This window comes from Cebus imitator, unplaced genomic scaffold (assembly GCF_001604975.1).
Source record: "Cebus imitator isolate Cc_AM_T3 unplaced genomic scaffold, Cebus_imitator-1.0 Scaffold21, whole genome shotgun sequence".
In the NCBI taxonomy this organism is placed as follows: Eukaryota; Metazoa; Chordata; class Mammalia; order Primates; family Cebidae; genus Cebus; species Cebus imitator.
The window spans coordinates 9,354,718-9,375,661 of record NW_016107336.1 but is presented as its reverse complement, the minus strand read 5'-3'; the positions used below and the strand labels follow the sequence as shown (position 1 = coordinate 9,375,661).

At 35.4% G+C, this 20,944-nt stretch overlaps 1 protein-coding gene across 28 annotated transcripts in view; it reads left to right on the top strand.

Moving 5' to 3' along the window:
- CLASP2 (cytoplasmic linker associated protein 2) overlaps positions 1–20,944 on the top strand; it is a 203,727-nt gene that overhangs the window by 10,768 nt on the left and 172,015 nt on the right. For 23 of the 28 annotated variants that reach the window (XM_037736045.1, XM_017521726.2, XM_017521715.2 and 20 more), the window contains exon 3: positions 8,768–8,838. In XM_037736045.1, coding sequence (XP_037591973.1) covers positions 8,768–8,838 — 71 coding nt within the window. Of the gene's footprint in view, positions 1–8,767; positions 8,839–13,454; positions 14,244–20,944 lie in introns of those variants that run through there. The other 5 variants (XM_037736052.1, XM_037736048.1, XM_017521752.2 and 2 more) reach the window with 1 other exon arrangement.

Here is a 20,944-nt window from a genome sequence, read left to right as displayed (position 1 = left end):
TTTCCTCAAGCTCATAGATATAGCAGTGTTCAGTCTACCAATAAACCAGTAAGGACATTCTTCAATTTTATTATGTTTTGATCTCTAGCCTTTTTATCTATTTTCCCCCCCTTTTTGGCATGCTGTCTACTTCATTCTTTGGAGCCCTTAGTATATTAATCATAGTTTAAAAAAAATTCCTGGTCTGGTAATTCCAACATACTTCCATTTCTGGGTCTGGTTCTGATACTTGGTCTCTCTCTTTTTTGTCTTTTATTATGTCATGTAATTTAAAAAAAATAGTTGGACATGATGTGTCAGGTAAAAGTTGCTACTTAAAACGGGCCTTTAGTAATATGTTGGTAAGGTATCAGGGAGAGGAAGTGTTCTATGAATAGAGTGTTCTATGAAAAGTGTTCTATGAAAAGAGTCCTATGAATAGGTCTCTTTTAGTGAGCCTGTGCTTCTGGATTGTGAATTTCACAAATGTTTCTAAGTTATTCCTGCCCTCTCCCCTCACTTAGGTGGATAGGATGGCTGCCTAGAGTGGGCTGGAGTGATATATTTCCCTTTTTTTTTTTTTTTTTTTTTTTTAGGTGAAAGGCTATAGGAGGCTGGAGTTCCAGGTTTCCATTTCTCCACGTGGAAAATAGAGCAGCAGGAGTTGGGTATTTTCCTAGGTCAGCTAGGCTCTGATAAAACCCCAGCAGGTTAAGTCTAATTAAATAGTTTCACTTAAGATCAGACATTGTTAAGGAAAACAGAATACTCTCACATATTTCAATATGGTTCCTTTTTGGTTCTCCCTGCTGGAAACATGATAGGATTTGCACTGACATTCACTCTGAAAACCAAGTTTGAGCTCTTGAAGGTAAAGCTCAAAAAAGTGTGGTCTCGCTCCTTACTCCCATGACTGGGTCCCCTGGAGTTATTTTTTGAAACAGAGTCTCACTCTGTTGCCCAGGCTGGAGTACAGTGGCACAATCTTGGCTCACTGCAACCTCCGCCTCCTGGATTCAAGCGATTCTCTTGCCTCAGCCTCCGGAGTAGCTGGGACTACAGGTGCACACCACTACACCCTAGCTAATTTTTTTTTTTTGTATTTTTAGTAGAGACGAGATTTTGCCATTTTAGCCAGGATGGTCTCAATCTCCTGACCTTGTGATCCCCCCCACCTCGGTTTCCCAAAGTGCTGGGATTACAGGCGTGAGCCACTGTGCCCGGACCCCCTGGAGTTTTTACCTCTCAGGAGTTGTCCACTGTGAGCCTCCAGCAATTTGTCAACTACAGGTCAGGTTTTCCCACCCTGGTACTGGTTTCCACACAGGTTTCTACTGATGGGTTCAGCTCTGGTAAGTTGTGATTCTCTGTTTTCATCTGTCTATTTCCAATTTTTGGTGCAGAGGTTTGCCCTGTGACCTCACTTTTCTTATAGATCTAAGAAGAGTTGTTGATTTTTTAGTTGTTTACTTTTTATTTGTTGTTAGGGCAGAGTAGCAACTTTACAAACTTCTTACATATGGAAATTGGAGGTGGGAATTACTTACTTAAAAATTTTTTTTAATGTTTATTCCGGTAGGAACTCCATGCAGAAAAGTGCACGAATCATTAGTATACAACTCTATAAATTATAACAGTGAATACACGCATGTATGTATCCACCATACAAATGAAGTAGAACACTACAACATCCCAGAAACCACTTCAAATCCTTTTCAATATGTTCCTCTTCTCTTCCCAAAAGTAACCACAATCCTGACTTGTAACATCATAGTTTAGTTTTGCCTGTTTCTGAATTTTGTATTAATAGAATCATATACTCTTTTGTGTCTGGCTTCTTTTAGTTAAAACTATGTTTAAAAAAATACATATATATACATATATGTTATATAATATGTATATATATTCATTTGGGTTGTTGGATCCAGCAACAGTTGTTCATTTTCATAGCCTTATAGTTTTCCATTGTATGAATAGACTATATTTTATGAATCCAAACTGTAGATGGACATTTGCATTGCTTTCGGTTTATGGTTTTTATGAGAATGCTGCTAATAACTTTCTTGTATATGCTTTTTGGTGCACATACAAATTCATTCTTTTGGAATATGTTAGAGTGGAATTGCTGTGTCAGAGGGTATGTTCACATTTAGTTGATATTGACAGTTTTTCAGGGTGGTTGCATCCATTTATATTCTCACTGACACTCTGCAAGTTTTCATTATACGACATATTCACCAATATTTTGTATTGTTAGGCTTATTTTTTTTTTTTTTACTAATTTTAGAATTTTAGTGGGTGAGGTGTGGTTTCATTGTGGTTGTAACGTGCATTTTTCTGATACAAATAGGAGCACCACTTAATCTGTTTATCAGCCATTTGGTTGTCTTCTTTTGTCGTGTTCTTTTCAGATTGCTTTCCCATGTTTTTAATTGAGTTATCTTTTTAAAAACTTGATGTGTAGAACTTTTTTATATGTTCTCTGGACAAGCCATTGTCAACGCTATATGCTTCAAGTATCTTCTTTCACTCTATGACTTGCTTTTGTACGTTCTTGATGATACCTTTTAATGTCCATAAGTTCTTAATTTTAATGTAATTCTCAGTCGTTTCTTTAATGAGTCGAAATTTCTCTGCCCTTTTTATGAAATCTTTGCTTTCCCTTATACATGAAGATATTCTTCTATGTAATTGTCTTAAAATTTTATTCGCATTTAGATCTACAATCCACTTGGATTTGTTTGTTTGTTTTTTGGCAAATGCAATGATAAGACTATAGGTAAAAATTTTTTTCATGTGGATATTCACTTGACCCAGAACCACTTATTGAAAACATCTTTCTTCATTTCTTATTTTATTATAAATCAAGTGTGCACATGTGTGCTTAGAATTTTTGCATCTATGCTCAAAATGACATTGGCCTATAATTTTCCTTTCTTCTTCTTGATTTTTATCTTTTGTTAATAATACTAGTTGTTAGAGGAAACTCTTTATTTGATTTTCCTCTCATCAGAATTAACCTCATAGGGGTTTTATCATATGCAGGTAGCTAATACTTTAATGTTCTTATTGAAATAGGCCAATGACTTATTACCCCTAGCCGTTCTTACCATTGCTCCTTCCTCTAACTGGGTAGCCAATTGGTAGATGAAGACTCTGAGACCCAGAGCAGTGACAGTAGGTGAGAGGTTGATGGTACCCAGTCCATTGTTCTTTCTTCCATGCTGTGCTTGTGTCATTCTCCTTGGTGATACTTCTTTAGCAGGTAGTAGGCAATGGAGAAGGACTCTGTGTGGGTACATGAGCTTTGCTTTTCAAACATACAGAATGTTTTCTACTCTTGATGCCTATGGCCTCATTATTTATACGTAGTATTTTGAATCCTCAAAATAATAACACACATTAATGAGTTCTTAAACTTGTATAAGTTAAAGCATAGATTAATTTTGGTTTATACCTTTTTCAGACTATTGTTCCACTATTTCCCTTTTTCTGCTAGCATATATTCTTAAGAGTTAACATTATACTGAATATTACATTCATTTGAAACAAATTATTCTTTTGTTATAGTGATCAAATCCTAACTTTAATTTTTAGAAGGGATAGTTTTGATTCTCAAAATACTGCTCCCTTTATGTTTTCTAAAATTTCTGTTGGCTATAGACCTCTAAGGTTAAAGTTTGTTTTTGCCCATCCTATATTTATATCAGAACAATTCTTCTTTGTTAAAACAACTAAAGTATAATTCATAAAGACATTAAGTCAAAAAAAAATTTTTTTTGAGTTGTCGTCTCTAACTGTCACCCAAGTTGGAGTGCAATGGCATGATCTCGGCTCACTGCAGCCTCCGCCTCTTGGGTTCAAGCAGTTCTCCTGCCTCAGCCTCCCGAGTAGCTGGGATTACAGACTAATTGTATTTTTAGTAGATAAGGGGTTTCACTATGTTGGCCAGCCTGGTCTTGAACTCCTGAACTAGTGATCCGCCTGCGTTGACCTCTCAAAGTGCTGGGATTACAGATGTGAGCTACTTTACCCAGCCAAGTCAAACAGTTTTAAAATAATAATTAAACAATTTTTTTCTATCAAATATTTTTTAAAAGGTAAGTTCTGAGAATAGGGTACTAGTATAACACCAGATATAGATCAATGGAACTGTACTGAAATAAACTCATATTTTTGGTCTGTTCATTTTTATCAGAGGTGCCAAGACCATTCAGTAGGGAAAGAAAGAATAGTCTTTTCAACAATGGTGCTTTATAAACTAGATATCCAAATGAAGTTGCATCTCTTTCTCACTCCACACCCAAAAATTAACTCAAAATGGACCTTAGAACCAAATGTAAGAGCCAAAATAATAAAACTCTTAGAAAGCACTAGGCAATGGTTCCTTAGATAAAGCACCAAAAACGCAACAACCAATGGGGGAAAAAAAACAATGAAAAAAATAGATAAATTGGATATCATCAAAATTTAAAACTTATGCTTCAAGGAACACCATCAGGAAAGTAAAAGAAACCCTACAAAATGGGAGTAAATACTTGTAAATCAAATTTCTTTTTTTTTTTTCTTTTTTTTTTTTTAAGACAATCTCACTCTGTCGCCCAGGCTAGAGTGCAGTGGCACAATCTCAGCTCACTGCAACCTCCACCTCCCAAGTTCAAGTGATTCTCCTGCCTCAGCCTCCCGAGTAGCTGGGATTATAGGCATGTACCGTGTACCACCACAACTGGCTATGTTTTGTATTTTCAGAACAGATGGGCTTTCACCATGTTGGCCAGGCTGGTCTTGAACCTTTGACCTCAAGTGATCTGCCTGCCTCCGCCTCCCAAAGTGCTGGGATTATAGGCGTGAGACACCGTACGTGGCCGAAATCAAATATTTTATAAGACACATATCTTGAATATATAAAAGGCTCTTTACAGCTCAGTAGTAAAAGGACAGATAACCCAATTTTAAAAACAGAGAAGAGATTTGAGTCTCTTTTAAAAGAATATACAAATGACAGTAGTGCATAACAAGGTGTTTAACGCCATTTAACCATGAGGGATATAAGATCAAAACTATTATATGCCCCAGGATGACTAAAATAAAAAAATGATAGACAAATAGAAAATGATAAACAATAACAAGTATTGCGGATGTAGAGCAATTGGAACCCTCATACATTGCTGTTGGGAATGTAAAATGGTGCAGCAAGTTTGGAAAACAGTTTGTAATTTCTAAAATGTCAAGCATAGACCGGGCGTGGTGGCTCACGCCTGTAATCCCAGCAATTTGGGAGGCCGAGGCAGGCGGATCACGAGGTCAAGAGATCGAGACCATCCTGGCCAACATAGTGAAACCCCATCTCTACTAAAATATTTAAAAAAAATTAGCTGGGTGTGGTGGTGTGTGTCTGTAGTCCCAGCTATGCTGAGGCAGGAGAATTGCTTGAACCTGGGAGGTGGAGGTTGCAGTGAGCCAAGATCGCGCTACCGCACTCCAGCCTGGTGCCTGGCGACAGAGCGAGACACTGTCTCAAAAAAAAAAAAAAAAAAAGTCAAGCATAGAACTATCATATAACCTGGTAATTCCATTCCTAGCTATATATGCAAGTGATATGAAAACATATTCCTCACAAAAACCTACACACAGGTGTTCATAACAGCATTATTTATAATAGCCAAAAAATAGAGACACCCCACATCTAGGTATGTCCATTACTTGGTGAGTGGATAAACAAAATGTGGTAAATCCATACAATGAAATACTATTTGGTCATAACCGGGATGACTGACACATCATGCATCAACCTTGAAAACATTCATGAAAGAAGCCAGTCACAAAAGGCCACACATTGTGATTCCATTTATATGAAATGGCCAGATATGGCAACTCATAGGCTATATATAATCTTTAGAGAAAGGAAGTAGATTAGTGTTTGCCTAGGACTAGAGAGATCAGGGTAAATGAGGAATGATTGCTAATGCATATGTGGTTATTTTTGGAGGTGATAGAAAATGTTCTGAAAGGGATTATTTTTGTGGTTGCATAACTGCAGATATACTAAAAATCATTATATTGTACACTTTAAAGAGGTGAATTGTATGGTATCTGAATTCTATCTCAATAATGCTGTTATTTTAAAAAGATAAAGTCTGAGATACCTAACTGTCTCTTTCATGTTGTATTTGGGATTCATTATTCTTATTCTAAACTTTTAAGTCTGGACTTTGGTTAGAGTTGCTTTTCTAATTCCGTCCTCCTTACCCTATGAGTCATAACCTTCCTAATGCTTTACTGCCCTCTATCCTTATCCTAAGTCCGAACCTTCCTAGAGCTTTATAGATCTCTTAAATTGTGTTTATAATTTTTTGGATAATCCGGTCTGTTGTATTTTTCTTCCATTGAATTTCCTAATTTTTTCCCTTGAATTACTGAAAATAGCTTAGACTGTTCTCTCTGCTCTTAAATTGTTTATTTCTTCCTTTTTTCACCAAATTATAGGTACGGTAATCATCTATTATAATTATGTTTGTTTTTCTAAAATAAGTGTATAGAGTTTAATGATGGGGTTGGAGGGATCCAGTGAGGACCACATAGAAAATTATACTGTGTTTGTTGTTTTGTTTGCATTAAAGATAAGAAGTTATGAATTTATCCTTTATAAAATTTTGAGCAGGTGACTAAAATATTTTTAATAAATAACAAAAGTCAGATGTTAATTTTATTGAAAGTTGGTAAAGTGGGAAGCATTAGAAGGAAAGAGAGACTGAGAAGAGAGAGTAGAACAATCATAGGAAGAGTATATGGAGTAACTGGAGAGCTGGCAGCAAGGTGAATGCTGTAAGGTAATTTGTGTGCTGTAAGGTAATGCTGTGTGTCTTTCTTAGCCCAATCCAGTCCCAAAAGACCTTTGGGTGATACTTCTACTCTGACCCCTTTTTTCTTCCTTTCCCTTCCCCTCCTCTCTCCCATATTCGTATTATATTTGCCTACTATTTCATTTGACCCCTCTTCCGCTAAAGCTGCTTACATCTCCATTCCTGTCTCCATGTATTATCTGCCTTACCTTAATTCCTTGCCAACCCGCTTCTCTTTCCAAGCTTTCTGTCCTGAATTTTCTACTGCTGTTCTCCTGATCTATAGCTGAGTGTTATGCCCCTTCATGTCTTGTTCTGCTTTTTTTCAAACAACTCTCTCCTAAATCCTCTCTTTCTCTCTTTTTTTTTTTTTTGAGACAAAATCTCGCTCTGTCACCCAGACCGGAGTATGCACTGGTAGGATCTAGGCTCACTGCAACTTCTACCTCCCAGTTTCAAGCAATTCTTGTGCCTCAGCCTCCCTAGTAGCTGGGACTACAAGTGTGTGCCACATGCCTGGCTGATTTTTGTATTTCTGTATTTTTAGTAGGGATGTGTGTTTTGCCATGTTGGCCAGGCTGGTCTTGAACTCCTGAGCGCAGGTGATCTGCCCTGCTCGGCCTCCCAAAGTGCTGGGATTATAGGCATGAGCCTCTGCACCTGGCCTCCTTTCTGAGGTTCCAGCTTCTAATTCTAGTGTTTCCTTCTATCTCGTGTCCGCCTCTTATCTCTGGGCAACCTGCTGGTGTGTGTCCAACCCTCCAGAAAATACTGCTCTGTAGGATAAAGGGACCTGTGTCTTCGAACTGAAATGCTTTCAGATACGTAAATAGTTGTATTTGTTGAATTTATTGGAAGTAGGAGGTGATGTTAAGGTTTAGAAATCCTATTATAATTAATTCTTCTGAGATTTCAAATTTAAAAAAGCATTTAGTTCTTACTAAAATAAGCCAATGAAAGTATCTATATCTTTAACTTACTGGTAAGAAATGACCGCCATGAGGACCAAGGCTTAAGTAAGGTTTTAGAAAACGAAATTGTGACAGATATGTATTTGTAAGTCATAGGAGAACATTTGGCAACTAAAGGCAGCATGACAGTTGACCCTCCTCCCTTTCCCAATTCTCTAAGTTACGAATTTAAGAATGAATCATAGCACAATATATTGGAAAGGGAAAGAAAAACTAAAAAAAAAAAAGTGCCGTCAGCCTGATCCCATTTCACTCTGAAGAAAATTTTTATATGAATAGAAAAGTATCAGAAGGGATACAGTTAATAAATATGTTCTCTGATTGATAGAAATGTGTTTTTTTGGTTCCTATTTATATTTCCTAATTTTCTTTTATAATGAATGTACATTACTTTCGTAATAAACACGTTTTTAACTAAGAAAAGTGATAGCATTAAGTATAGAAAGTGTAAGTATCCTGAATATAAAATGAGAAGCGCCAGTGGAATTGGTTTTGTATGAAAATAGTCATGTTAACAGGGACAGCATCAGACTATCAGTGATACGAGCTGTCTTTTTAGTTTTTGATGTTTTATATTTAATTGTTTTTATGTTTGCCTTAAGTTACTTTGGCATGACTTTTATGTGCCTTTAAAAGATGCCTTGGTGACGGAGTACACTTATGAGGTTGGAACTAGAATATTTTTGTTAGATTTGGAGAAATGATTTTATGATGAATGATGAGAAATTGCTTTGTGTAAAAATTGTCTTTTCACCTGCAAGTATGTAGAATCCTACCTATATTTGACTTCTTTCAACTGAAGAGATATGGGTTTTGTGTCTTCTTTTAGTAAGTGAGTTAATTGTGAAAGAGAGTTGTATAGAAAAGTAGCTGAATCCCTACAATTGTTTTTTCTAAGGGAATGGTGAAGGAAATTGTTTCTATTTAATCTATATGTAAAAAAAAAATCAAACACAATTTATTCTTTATTCCCAGATTAGAAATGATATTTGCCAAATTTGATGAAGTGCAAAGTTCAGGCGGTATGATTTTGAGTGTCTGCAAAGGTAAGAGTAATTAAGCTCTCAAACACTTCTAAGAATATTTAGCAAAATTTTAGGAGCTAAAATGTGTTTTCAGGTCAATGATTATATCACTGATTCAAAAGAGTTGATTTTGTGGCTTGAAAATTTAGTTGAGATATAATAACAAAATATTTACATCCTGCTGATAATTATCCTGATTCTTTTGGTGTGAGTGAAAATGTAATAGTGGGTCAATTGTGTAACATGATGGTGCTCTTTTTTTTGGTGATACTGCCTTATTTTTTGTGTCTTCTGGGTTGAGGTATGATGACCCTCTTGCCTTCCATTTTCTATGCATAAAATGCATTTTTATACCTAAAATAATTGCTTTGCTTAGTTGTCTTTAATAGAAATTGTGGGCTTGATGGGTTCTATTATATCTGTGTGCAGACTATCATGGATGGTAATGATGAAGAAGCTCATACACAGGAACTTGACTAGCATAAATTGCCTTGGGCTTCTTAAGTAAAATGAGACCAAGTTGGACTTTAGGGAGGTTTGGAGTTAATATCTGGTACTTACTTGATTTTTGTGGTTCCTCTCCTTTTTGTGAAGTTGATAAATTATGTTTAGCTTTGTTGGGTAGCGTTTACCTACACTTGAGACTTTAAATATTAGTTAGCCATATATGTAAAGAATATATTTCCAAAGATAGTATCGGTGGTTTTTCCACCTAGTAAAGTAGCTTCATATTAAAGAGAGTGTGGTTAACTTAGTAATATAAATAATGTTGAAGTAAAAATTTAGTGTGTGAATTTATAGTCAAATAATAGGAAAACTAGTTACTAATATAATTTACTTACTGTTCTTTGGGTTAAACCAAGACAATGATATGTTGCAGGACGTCAGATGGAATAAGTGAGCGTTAGAAAGATTTTGTTTACACACATCTAAACTTAGTTCCAGAAGCATAAATTGACTTCAGTGCTACCAGTCCTTACCTTGAATGCCAGAAGTTTCTCACTTCTCTTCTCTGAATAGAAAGTGTCTTAAGTACCTCCTCCTTATTTTTCTAGCAGTTACCTCTGTCGATTTCTATAGAAATCAGAAACAGTAGGAAGAGATTTGCTATACACAAGATCCCTGAACTTGCGTGTTTTCATAACATGATCATTTGTGTATTTCAGACTAAGTGGTTACAACTCTAAGGAAAAAAAGTAGAATACTTGTAAAATCTAAGGTATTCATTGTTTGTGTATGGTTTATTTCGAAAGCACTGTTATTCTTGTGTTTTGTGGCATTATTTCTGTTACCTTCAAAATAGAGTTTTGTTTGTTTTTGAGATGCAGTCTCGCTCTGTCGCCAGGCTGGAGTACAGTGGTGCAACTCGGCTCTCTGCAACCTCCGCCTCCCGAATTCAAGTGATTTTCCTGTCTCAGCCTCTCGAGTAACTGGGACTACAAGCGTGTGCTACTACGCCCAGCTAATTTTTTTGTATTTTAAGCAGAGACGGGGTTTCACCATGTTGGCCAGGATGGTCCCCATCTCTTGACCTTATGATCTGCCCACCTTAGCCTCCCAAAGTGCTGGGATTACAGGCGTGAACCACTGTGCCCTGCCCAAGCTTTTTTATTTCTTATTTTTTAGTTCCCATTCCTTTATCACTCAATAAACAGAGGTTTGGAGTTAGTCTCTGGCATTTACTTTTTTTGAAGAAGACTTCAAAGATTGTTTGCATTGACAATTGCAGTCTGAATATTGCAAGTATGGTCAAATGTGAAAGTTAAAGTCTATATTGGTTATAATGTTTTTGATGATAATATTATGCTGTCATTGAAAAAAAATCCTTAATGAAGTAATTAACAAGAGAGGATGCTAGAAGAAGGAAACCTGTTTATCATGTTGGCAAATCCTAGGGCCCAGGTCTCCTCTTCCCTGTTTTTATTCTCTCTTAGTGATCTAACCGTACTCAAATGCTTTAAATGATAACTCTTTGCTAATGATTCCCAGTGTGTAGTTCTAGCCATTATTCATCTCTTTTTTGGGTTAGATCTAGACTTGGTATCCTGTGGCCTTGATGACATTCCTATTTGGCTGCCTAACAGGCATTTCAGGCTTACTGTATCCAAAAATGAAACCCTGTTGTCTCTTCTTACCCCTCAGATCTGTTCCTTCTCCAGTCTTAGCCATTTTAGTCAGTGGCACCATCATCAGCTCAAGCTGGAAACCTAACTTGATTTCCTGTTCTAACTGATCAAATACTTCTACTTCTGAAATACTAACATATCCCAAATTTGCTTATTTTTTTTGTCTCTACTGCTAATATCCTACCGTAAATCTCCTTTAGCTTTTACCTGAAGTACTTCAATAGACTTCTGTTCCACGTTTGCCCCCAGGAATACATTTGCTACTCAGAAATCATACGAATCTTCTTAAAGTGTAAATTAGATCATGTCACAGCAGGAAAAAGATAATGAAATTTCTCCCCTTAAGGATCCTATAATCTAGTGATGGAAATAGATCATAAACAAGTAAACAAATGAATATACAATGTAGTTACAGTTGATAGAGAAGCAAATATAACTACTCCTTGTTTAATGAATTTAAATTATTCCTAAATACCCTGCTGCCAAGTGAAAGGCCATTAGATGAAAAAATTATTTTCACCAGTATTAATGAGAAAAATTATGGTGTGTTTCATCCCAGCCCGTGATACTTGAGTAGTTTTCCCAGGTGGAAAAATATGTCAATTAAATACTGAAAACAAATTTTTGTAAGTAACAATTTAAAGGCACATTGTACATAAACTAATATCATGGAGTTTAATTCAGCTTCTTTATTTCTGGACAATTTTTCCCCACAAAATTTTCAGGCCTTTGTTGATTCATTTTTATTGCACATTAAAACTAAAACTATAAATAAAGTTATAGAAACATGAAAACATCTTAGGACAGGGTAAAGGCTGAACATGAAATCTTGTGAAAATAGTTTATGCATACAAAGAGCTATTGAAGATACCACCTTTTCTCTCCCTCACTTGGTGTATTTATGCAAAAAAGATTGTTTTGGGTCTATCCAAACATGGCACACAATTCAGATTTGTTCCACATGATATTCTGTGACCAGAAACTATTATGGTAAATAAGATTTTTTAGTGTGTCTTTACCTTAAATCATAGTACTGAGACATCACACATCTTACAGCCTATTGTTTTGTGTTGAAAAAAATTATTTTACTAAATACAAGAACCCAAAAGATTCGTTATAAAGGTGGTATAACTTTTTTAGAGCTAAAAGTCATCTGAACAGCCAATAAGTTAGGTAAATAGAGTATTGAGATGGTAAATAACTCAGTGATGTCATTTTAGATAGAACAGTGGGACGGGCGTCTTTAAGAGGTGACGTATTTGAATTGAGACCTGATAAATGAGAATGAGCCAGTCATGGGATAAATGGTTGGTAAACACTTTGGGCAGAGAAAATTGTGACCATAAAAGCCCAAAGGTAGAAAAGGACTTGTATTTTTGAAGAACAGAAGGGAGTACAAGGCTGCTTGGAGCCCATTGAGGCTGGTCGTGGGTTGGAGGGAAGAACCAGTGTGAGAGATAATTGGATAAGTTGAGTAGGAACCATAGCATCGGGGCCTTGTCCCCCATAGGAGGAGTTTTGATGGACTTCTAGGAGTAGGAAATCTCTAAAGAGTTTTAGGCTAGAGAGAAATAAGATAAGTCGGAAAGACATTGCCTAACACTCTCTCTTTTACATTTATTGTTCAGAGAAATAGTCTCTTTATTCTTCCTCTTCCCTCCTGCATGTTCAAATGCATAACTTTTACATCTCATACTTTTGTCTCTGATTTTTTTTCATATTTGCCATTTCTATACTCTTTTAAGTTCTGATTAGATTATTTGACATGATTTTCTAAAGCCCTAGTTCAGAACATTAAGTAAATTCTATCAGAGATTTGAGCATATCATTTAGTTGAAATAGTGAGAACACATCATTTTTTCCTCTTGCTGGTGTTTTGAACTCAACTTGTTATATTACAAAAGTACATGAGGCAGAGTCCTTAAGTGCAGTAGAATTAATTAATTCTGCTATTAGAAGAAAACTGGATTTAAAATTTGTCAGATCGTGACTAGAAGGAGGGAACACCAGCCCTTTTAAAAAGAAAAGACTATAAGTTGGAGGCCCCCGATTATAGCAGGCTCTGGTGTCGTTATGGAGCTTTCTAGACAATCTCCTGGGCAAACCAAGGATGTAAACACTAAGAGGGTTGGTGGTTGTTAACTGCAAATCTTCTCTTTCACTGTGAAAAAACTGTGCATAATTCTTATTTGTTGAGTGTGTGTGTAGCACCTAATGCAGTCTTGCCCATGCAATCATTGTACATAAAGTATTTTTTGGTTTCTCTGAAACAGTTGCTAGGAAAAGAATTGTCTATGGAGGCTGGCAATAAAATAAAGCCTGGAAATTAGGCTTTGAAATTACCTTAATATTTGGCTTCTATGAGTCAATAAGATAACTTCCAGTCCAGCTTTATATATTTTTATAACATACCCTTTGGTGAAAAGCAAGAAGCTCTTTTCTTTGGTTGATTTTTAAAATGTATCTGTTTGTGACCATGAGCCCCAGGGCCTTCTCAGAGCTTGACAATGTGCTGATGGTTGTGCAGCTTGGATAGCGGGTGCTCTGCGCCCCTGCAGCTGCGCACTGGCTAGGTTCTGTCTCCACCAGAAGCAAGCTTTGTTCCGTGTGGCCCTGCTGTCCACACACAGAGCAGCCTTTGATGGGCTGCCTTTGACGTGATTTGTTTACGGCAGCCAGAAATGCTTCCTGCATAATGAGAGCAGTTAATCATGGAAACTGGGCTATTCCTGTTTGTGCACTTCTAGCAATCTTCTGTTGTAAATATTAAAAGGTAACGACAAAAGGATGAAAACCTTTTTAAAAAGGCGCAAATCAGTTAATCCATCAGATCATGTGATTGCTACTGATTACATGGATATCTTTAGGGAAGCAGAAAATGATTGCTGAACACATGCCTTGTGTTTTGATGATTGCATTAAAAGTCCCCCAGCGGGATGGCATTTATTGGCTCCCAGAGCTTTTCTTAGATTAAATTTCAGGCAGCTAGTACAAGGAGAAACATCATAACCTGTATCCAACAGCATATGTGCAGCTAAAGAATAATCTTGATCAAGTCCTTCTAGGCTCTGCTAAATAAACGAGGGTTTTCAGCAAGACCCCAGACTTTTATTTTGAAGTGGAGTAGCAGCTGTTGGCTATTGCGGTGCAGAGCTGCAGCGAGGCCTGGGTCACACAGTGCTCCCGGTGGCTGCAGGCCGAGCCCAGTGGCGCAGGCACTGAGCTGCACTTATTTGCTGTGCTATTTGACCTTTTGGTTTCAGAGAGCTCCCTGGACCATCTGAATGGCTATGGGAGATGGTGAGTAAGATTTATTTTTCTTCTTTTGCTTGTGTTATACACTTCCTTTTAAGGTGACGATCATTTGCTGTGTAAGAAATATATTTCTCCCTAAAGAATGAAGAACACTTGTGTGTTTGTGTGTACACTTGTGTGTGCATTTGTGCATGTGTGTGCATGTCATTTGACATCTTTTTTCACTTGATGTGTCTGTGTGGGATCTGGCAAGCATAAGGTGACAATTTACCTTGCAACCCAAGCAAGGTCCAGTCTCGGTGGTAGATACGAAGGGATATTGGGAGAAACGTAGAATATATGCAAAAGATTAGAGGAAGAACATTGCCTTTGGAGGAATGACAGATTTTGGCAGGAAGATTTGACTAGCCAGCTTGATATCTTTCTTGTTGTATTTGACACAAGTAGAATTCTGTGAAAATAAAATATTTAAAGAGGCAAAATGGCTTGCCATGGGCACTGTTTTAATTCATATGATAGTTAATTGTCAGTGTCCTAGTAAACAATTTTCTAGAAAATATTTAGCCTTTTAAGATTACACACAGGGTATAATTTGATTAAAAATTGATTTTGCCAGTGTTTTAGCTTGGTAAGGATCATTTTTAAAACACATTATTTCTGTAATGCCTAGTAGTTCTCCAAAGCACTTTCATATACTTAATATATTTTAACTCCTCAGCTATGAATAACTCTGTGAAGTGTTCAGAGTATTTTGCTATTTCCATCTTACAGATTGGGAAACTGAGACTTGCTGGGATGATATGTCCCAGATCCAGGCACAGAAAGCAAGCCAGAACCAAATCTAGAGTCACAAATGTGCATTTGGTATTTTCTATTATAACACTTAATATTTGAGCTTTTCTTTTTTTCATTACACCTTTTTTTTGTTACGAGGCCTAGAGGAATACTTTATAATGACATCAACATCACAGATATGTATGAAGGGAAATCTGAGGTTTCTCAAAAATGTTTTAAGTGTTTTTTTGCTAGTTTCTTAAGGAAGACTGGTCCATATCTGGAGGTTTTAACTCTTAACAGTTTCAGCCTTCCTATGACTATGTATTTAGTGACCTCTTCTTTCTATGAAGTGATTCCCCGGGGGCTATGAGGAATAGCATACAAATTCATCAAAATGATGGTATTGGTAGACAGTCATTTAACCTATTACGTACATTTAAATGGAAATCTGATAGAAAATTTGGCTGGCATATTGTTATGATTTATTCTAAGAATTTATGTAACTTTTATATGATCTTATGGAAATAATTGAGAAAATAATTTTTCAATACCAATTTTTAAAACAAAAGCAGGATTGACAAGTTCTCATATATTTAGGGGAATTCCCAAGTTTCTTCCTATTTAAAAAAAAAAAAAAAAAAACCTTAATTTGTAGATAAGTCTAAATGTTGCATTTGGTGTGGGCCGTAACCAGATTTTATTTTCTTTCTTAAACATTTTAGGTTAAATGGTTATAGTTTTATATTTGCTTACATTTTCATTTTTCAAGTAATATATAACAACATGTGGACTGGTTAGGAATTTTTTTTTTTAAACTAACAACCTCTGACAAATATTCCAGCTAATTCTCTTCTTTTAAAAAAACCTGCCTTCTTAAAAAATTTAAACAATAAAGATATGTCTATAGTAATAGGCTATCTTGGAATTTATATAGTTCTTAACAGTTTGATATATACTCCTCTGCATATTAGTCTTTATCACATCCAATGCACATACGCTGTACCAGAATCATGTAAACATACACAACATAAATGTATAAAACAAATGGATTACACTACCCCTACCTGATGTTTTTTGTTTTATTTTAATTATGAACTTAATATACAAATGTCATTTCCTTTTCAAAATTCAAACAAGGAAGATAAAGCAAAAATCCCTTCAAAACTACCTCCAAGCCCTGATTCCAGGTATAAGCAGAGGAGAACACTTTCAATAATGTGGAACATGTCTTTTCCTACCTGTTACTGTGCCTTCACATGTATATTAAGTATCAAAGTATATGGTTTTGCTTTGACTGTGTTTACGTAAATGATACCATTCTGAATGTAATTTTGCCATTTGCTGTGTTTACTTAGTATGGCATTAAGAATTTTTTTAAAAAATACGATCATGTGTTATTCTGTATCATCTGTTTAAACTGTTGCATAGTATTCTATAATATGGACATATCATAACCATTTTGTCTTATATGGAAATTTATTTGCTATATATAATTTTTCTAAATAGTTCTGAAATAAGCATCTTCGTACAAACCACATGTGTTTGCGTGTACACATACATCTATATTTCTTAAAATAGTCTGGACATGGAATTTCTGAAACAAAGTTTTCATTCATTTTAGAATTGTTAGGTATAGGTAATTTTCTCCAAAAGAGGCTTTCGCTCCTATACCCCCACCAGTAGTGCCTGCTGTCCTACATTCTTTTCAGTTCTGGTTATTATTAAAATTTGCCTATCAGATGGTTGAAAAATATCTCACCCTTTATAAACATCTGTGCTTTCTGATAAGATTGATCATTTTCATATGTTTGGTTATTTATATTTCCTTTTCTGTAGATTGCCTTTCAGCATCCTTAGCCAAATTTTGGTTGTTTGACCAACAGATTAATAAGTTTTCACTTACTAATCTGTTATCTATTGAATATGTTTTATAAGCTTAACTTAAAGACCATAGGAAAGATTTCATTAGCAGTTTTATTTCTAGGCAAACTTGGATTTGTGAAGCACTGTAATGACTTTCACTTAAGAATTGGGGGTGGGTTTGGAGGCTTTTCAGTTTAGTTGTCTTCACTCTTACCCATGAGTATTAAACCAAGCAGTCAGATAATCATGCAGTAGCTCTGGACAATCAAACCAGATAGAGTTAAAAACCTGTAGGATTATTATGTGGTGCTGAGCCCTGCAATCTGCCTCAAAAAGCGTGCAAGAGGAATTTGGCCTTTTGTTGTTATGCTGCAGAGTGGCTGGAAAGAAATAAGGTTTTGTTGTAAATAGAGTGTTTCTAAACTTTTAGCATTTCAACACGGTCTATTATTCAAAAAATGAGTCTTTAAAAATATATATACAAGTGATGATGTAACCATGGCTTTCTAGAGACCAGCCTTCTAGGACTATATCAAACTAATATATAACTTGGTTTACAATTGTTTATAGAACAATAGAAAGAAATTAATACTAAATATATCTCTCTTCTTCCATGTGGTTGAATATTCTTTATGATATACTAGGATTGGGTAATTTAAATTAATGAAAGAAAGCAACCATTTGACTTACTGTCAAAAAGGCCAACTTTTCTTGTAGGAACATTGATAGAGGGAAAAGAAGTCTGTAAGGCAAAAAAGTACATTACAAGGGACAGAAGATTGGGCATTAGCAGTAGTAATACAGGCAGTTAGCAGCAAGCACAAAGGTTGAAAATAGACAATGACTAAAATAAAGCAACCCTATAGTACCCTCCTGCTGTAGCCATTGAATGGTGTTGTACAACCATCCTGTGTTTTAGGTCTGTGGTAAGGGCATATAAGTGCATATACTGTACCTTTGAATAAATAATTATTCAAAAATTTTTATTATATAAATTACATATGTTAATTTTTAATAATTATTTATTAAAAATAAATACTGTACCCTTCTGAGGCAGTCTCATTTAACCCCCTGGCTGCAGGAGGTTGGGCATCAGTAGTAACATATCCTGAAACCTGATATTGCTAATGAACTTGAATCTTCAAGAAAAGGTTTATATGTTTTCTTTGTACATATAGAATAGTACAATTGATGTTCTTACAGCTGCAATAGTCAGTCTATAACTGTCTTGAAAATTTAAGTACTGGACATGGCTTGATTTTTGTAAAGGTTCTAAATAAACCTGATTCTGAGCCTCATTTCTTAATTAGTTTGATATTATGGCTATTATGGCATGTGTCATTTAATTTCATGAATACCAAATAGTGGTTTAAATTGTGATTGTCTCTTTACTTCATTGAACTGTTCAAAGTCTTGAATTTTGAAAGGGCCCCTTTATATAAAAGGCTAAAAGTCTTAAAATATATTAACTACTAGTCAGTTATATTTACCTAGAAATTTCAGGATACTTTATCAAATATCTTAGCCTCTATTAAACTTTGTATAAAACTGACTTTATTTCTTATAAATAAATAATTAACTAAAGATTGTGCTGCTGACAATACTGCATCTTCATGTGAATATTAAAATATAGCCAATTGTCTTATTTTTTGAAGTGCTTGAATTTTTTATTTCTAATACTTTTGCTATATTTTTTCATTTTAGTTTAAATTGAAGATGTTTTACATTTTTACTATTTGATTCTTTTCTCTTTTATTAGCTTAGTTTTTTCTTACCTGATTGTTATTATTCAGATATTGAGCCTCCTGTGTTGATCCTCTGTCTTTATGTTTTGTCTTTGCTTTCAAGTTTTATGTTTTTCTCTTACTCTATATTCTGAGAGATATCCTTGACTTTCTCACCCATTCCTTCTATTAAGTTTTAACTTTGACGAACAAAAGTTAAATGTGTCCAAGAACTTACTTTTTTTTTTTTGAGTGGTTCCATTTTCAAAAAATTGTGTTTGTGTATGTGTGTGCGCGCACGCAGACTGTGTAAAATACTGTGCTCCCTGAATTGGGGATGGGAAAGAGTTTAATAAAACCATTCCATAGATTTTCAGTTGCTCCTTATACTCATCCCTGTACTTTCTGGCTTAGAAATAGTCACTTCTCTGTTATTCTGCAAGGTAGATCAATTCTCTACTGTTTTAGTGTCTGAGAATTCCAAATTGCAGCTTTGCTGTGGTGACATGGCGTTATTCTTCAGTAGCTGTTGTTTTCTTTTTTGACAGCTCAAGGCAAAGGGAATGTCCCTTCTTTTTATTTGCATCTTTTAAGAATTTGCTATGATCTTTTAGATGCTGATTTCACATATTTCACCCCCATTTCATTTTGTTTGCCCTTTTGAGTTGTTTATTGGGATTCCATTGCAGGATTTTAAGCAAGGGAGTAAAGTGATTATAAAGTTATTATAATTTTTTAATGAAGTATTTCAAACATACCCAGAAATAGAGAGTATTTTAATGAACCTCCATTACACTCATCATCCAGTTTCAAGAAATTATCAGTACATGACTAGTATTTATTTATCTATATCCCTACCCCATCTTCTTCCATCTCTGTTATCCTGCTGGACTAAGATGTGTGTGTATGTGTACATAATACTCATCACATATATCAAATAAAGTGTCTTTTAGAAAGACAGTTACAATACCATTGTCACACCTAAAAGTTTAATCCATAGTGTCAAATAATGTATTCACATTTTCTCAAGTGTTTTGTGAATATCTTTTTACAGTTTGTTTTAAATCAGTATTTGAAGAAGGTTCACCATTGCAATTGATTGGTATACTTCTTAAGGCTCTATTCATCTATAGGATTTATCTCACTTTTTCTCCTCTTGCCATTTATTTATTGAAGAAAAAAGTCTGTTAAATATTCTTCCTGCACACTGGAATTTTTTATTGCATCGTATGTTGCTTTTATATTTTTGCTTTTTAATGTTTCTGTATCTCCTATATTTGCTCAAAATTGAAAATTTTTCTAATGGTTTGATCAGAATCAAGTCTAATTTATTATAGTGGGGTTGGTACATATTTTCATGTGTGGTATTGTGGATTTCTTTCAGAAGGCGTATGCTGTCTGATTGTCTTTATTTGTGATGCAATATTGAACAGTGTGTTTAGGTGTTGTCAGCCTGATCCGTCCTTTACAGTTCCCCCCTCCCAGCCTTTCATTAGTGATTTTGGCAGCCATTGATCCAAATCACTTTTTTAGAAGATTATATTGTCTACTTTGTGGTTTGGAAGGAAGTCAAATAAAGAAGCAAGGAGACCATTTAAGAGGCTGTGGTAGTAATATAGGCTGAGACAATACTGGTCTAGCTTTAGGTTAGGAGTGGCAGCAGAGGCAAAGAGAAATAGGTGGATCTAAGATGCAGCTTGGAATTATACACAGGAACTGTTGGTAGATATCTGTGTGGGTCAAAGGAAAACTTGAGGTGGGTTCCCACATTATGAACTTGAGCAGCTGAATAGACACTGATGTTATTTACTGGGATGGGGGAGAACTTAGGGAGATCAGTTTTGGATGATGTTGGTGTTTTGTATCTATATCACATTAGATTGGTTTGGAGATACCCATGAGGGAGATATCTAGTAGGCAATTGGATATATAGGTCTGCAACTCAGAGATGGTCTAGGCTAGAGACAAACATTTGAGAGCTGTCAGCATAAAGAAGGTATTTAAAACCATTGAGAATGAATGAGGTCATATAGAGAGTGGATAGTCTGGAGAAAAAGAGAATAGTCAACATTTAATTAATTGTAGGGTAGAGAAAGAACAGCCAGCAGAAGAGACTGAGCTGCTAGAGAGACCTGTGAGATTAGAGAAAAGCCAAGGAAAGCATCTCATTGCAAAAGTACAGTGTGGGAAGTATAGACAGCTAAAATTTGAGTTTTCCAAGGCATCTGTGGTACAATAGTTTATGGGGATTATTGTTTCCTAATCTCAGTTTGTAATTTGGCTGGGTATGTAAGAGTGTAAAACAGCTCACAAATCCCAAGTCTTGTTGTTCATTGTTTTAATTAGAATAAGGAAGGATACAGCTTCAAGAGAAAAGAGGAA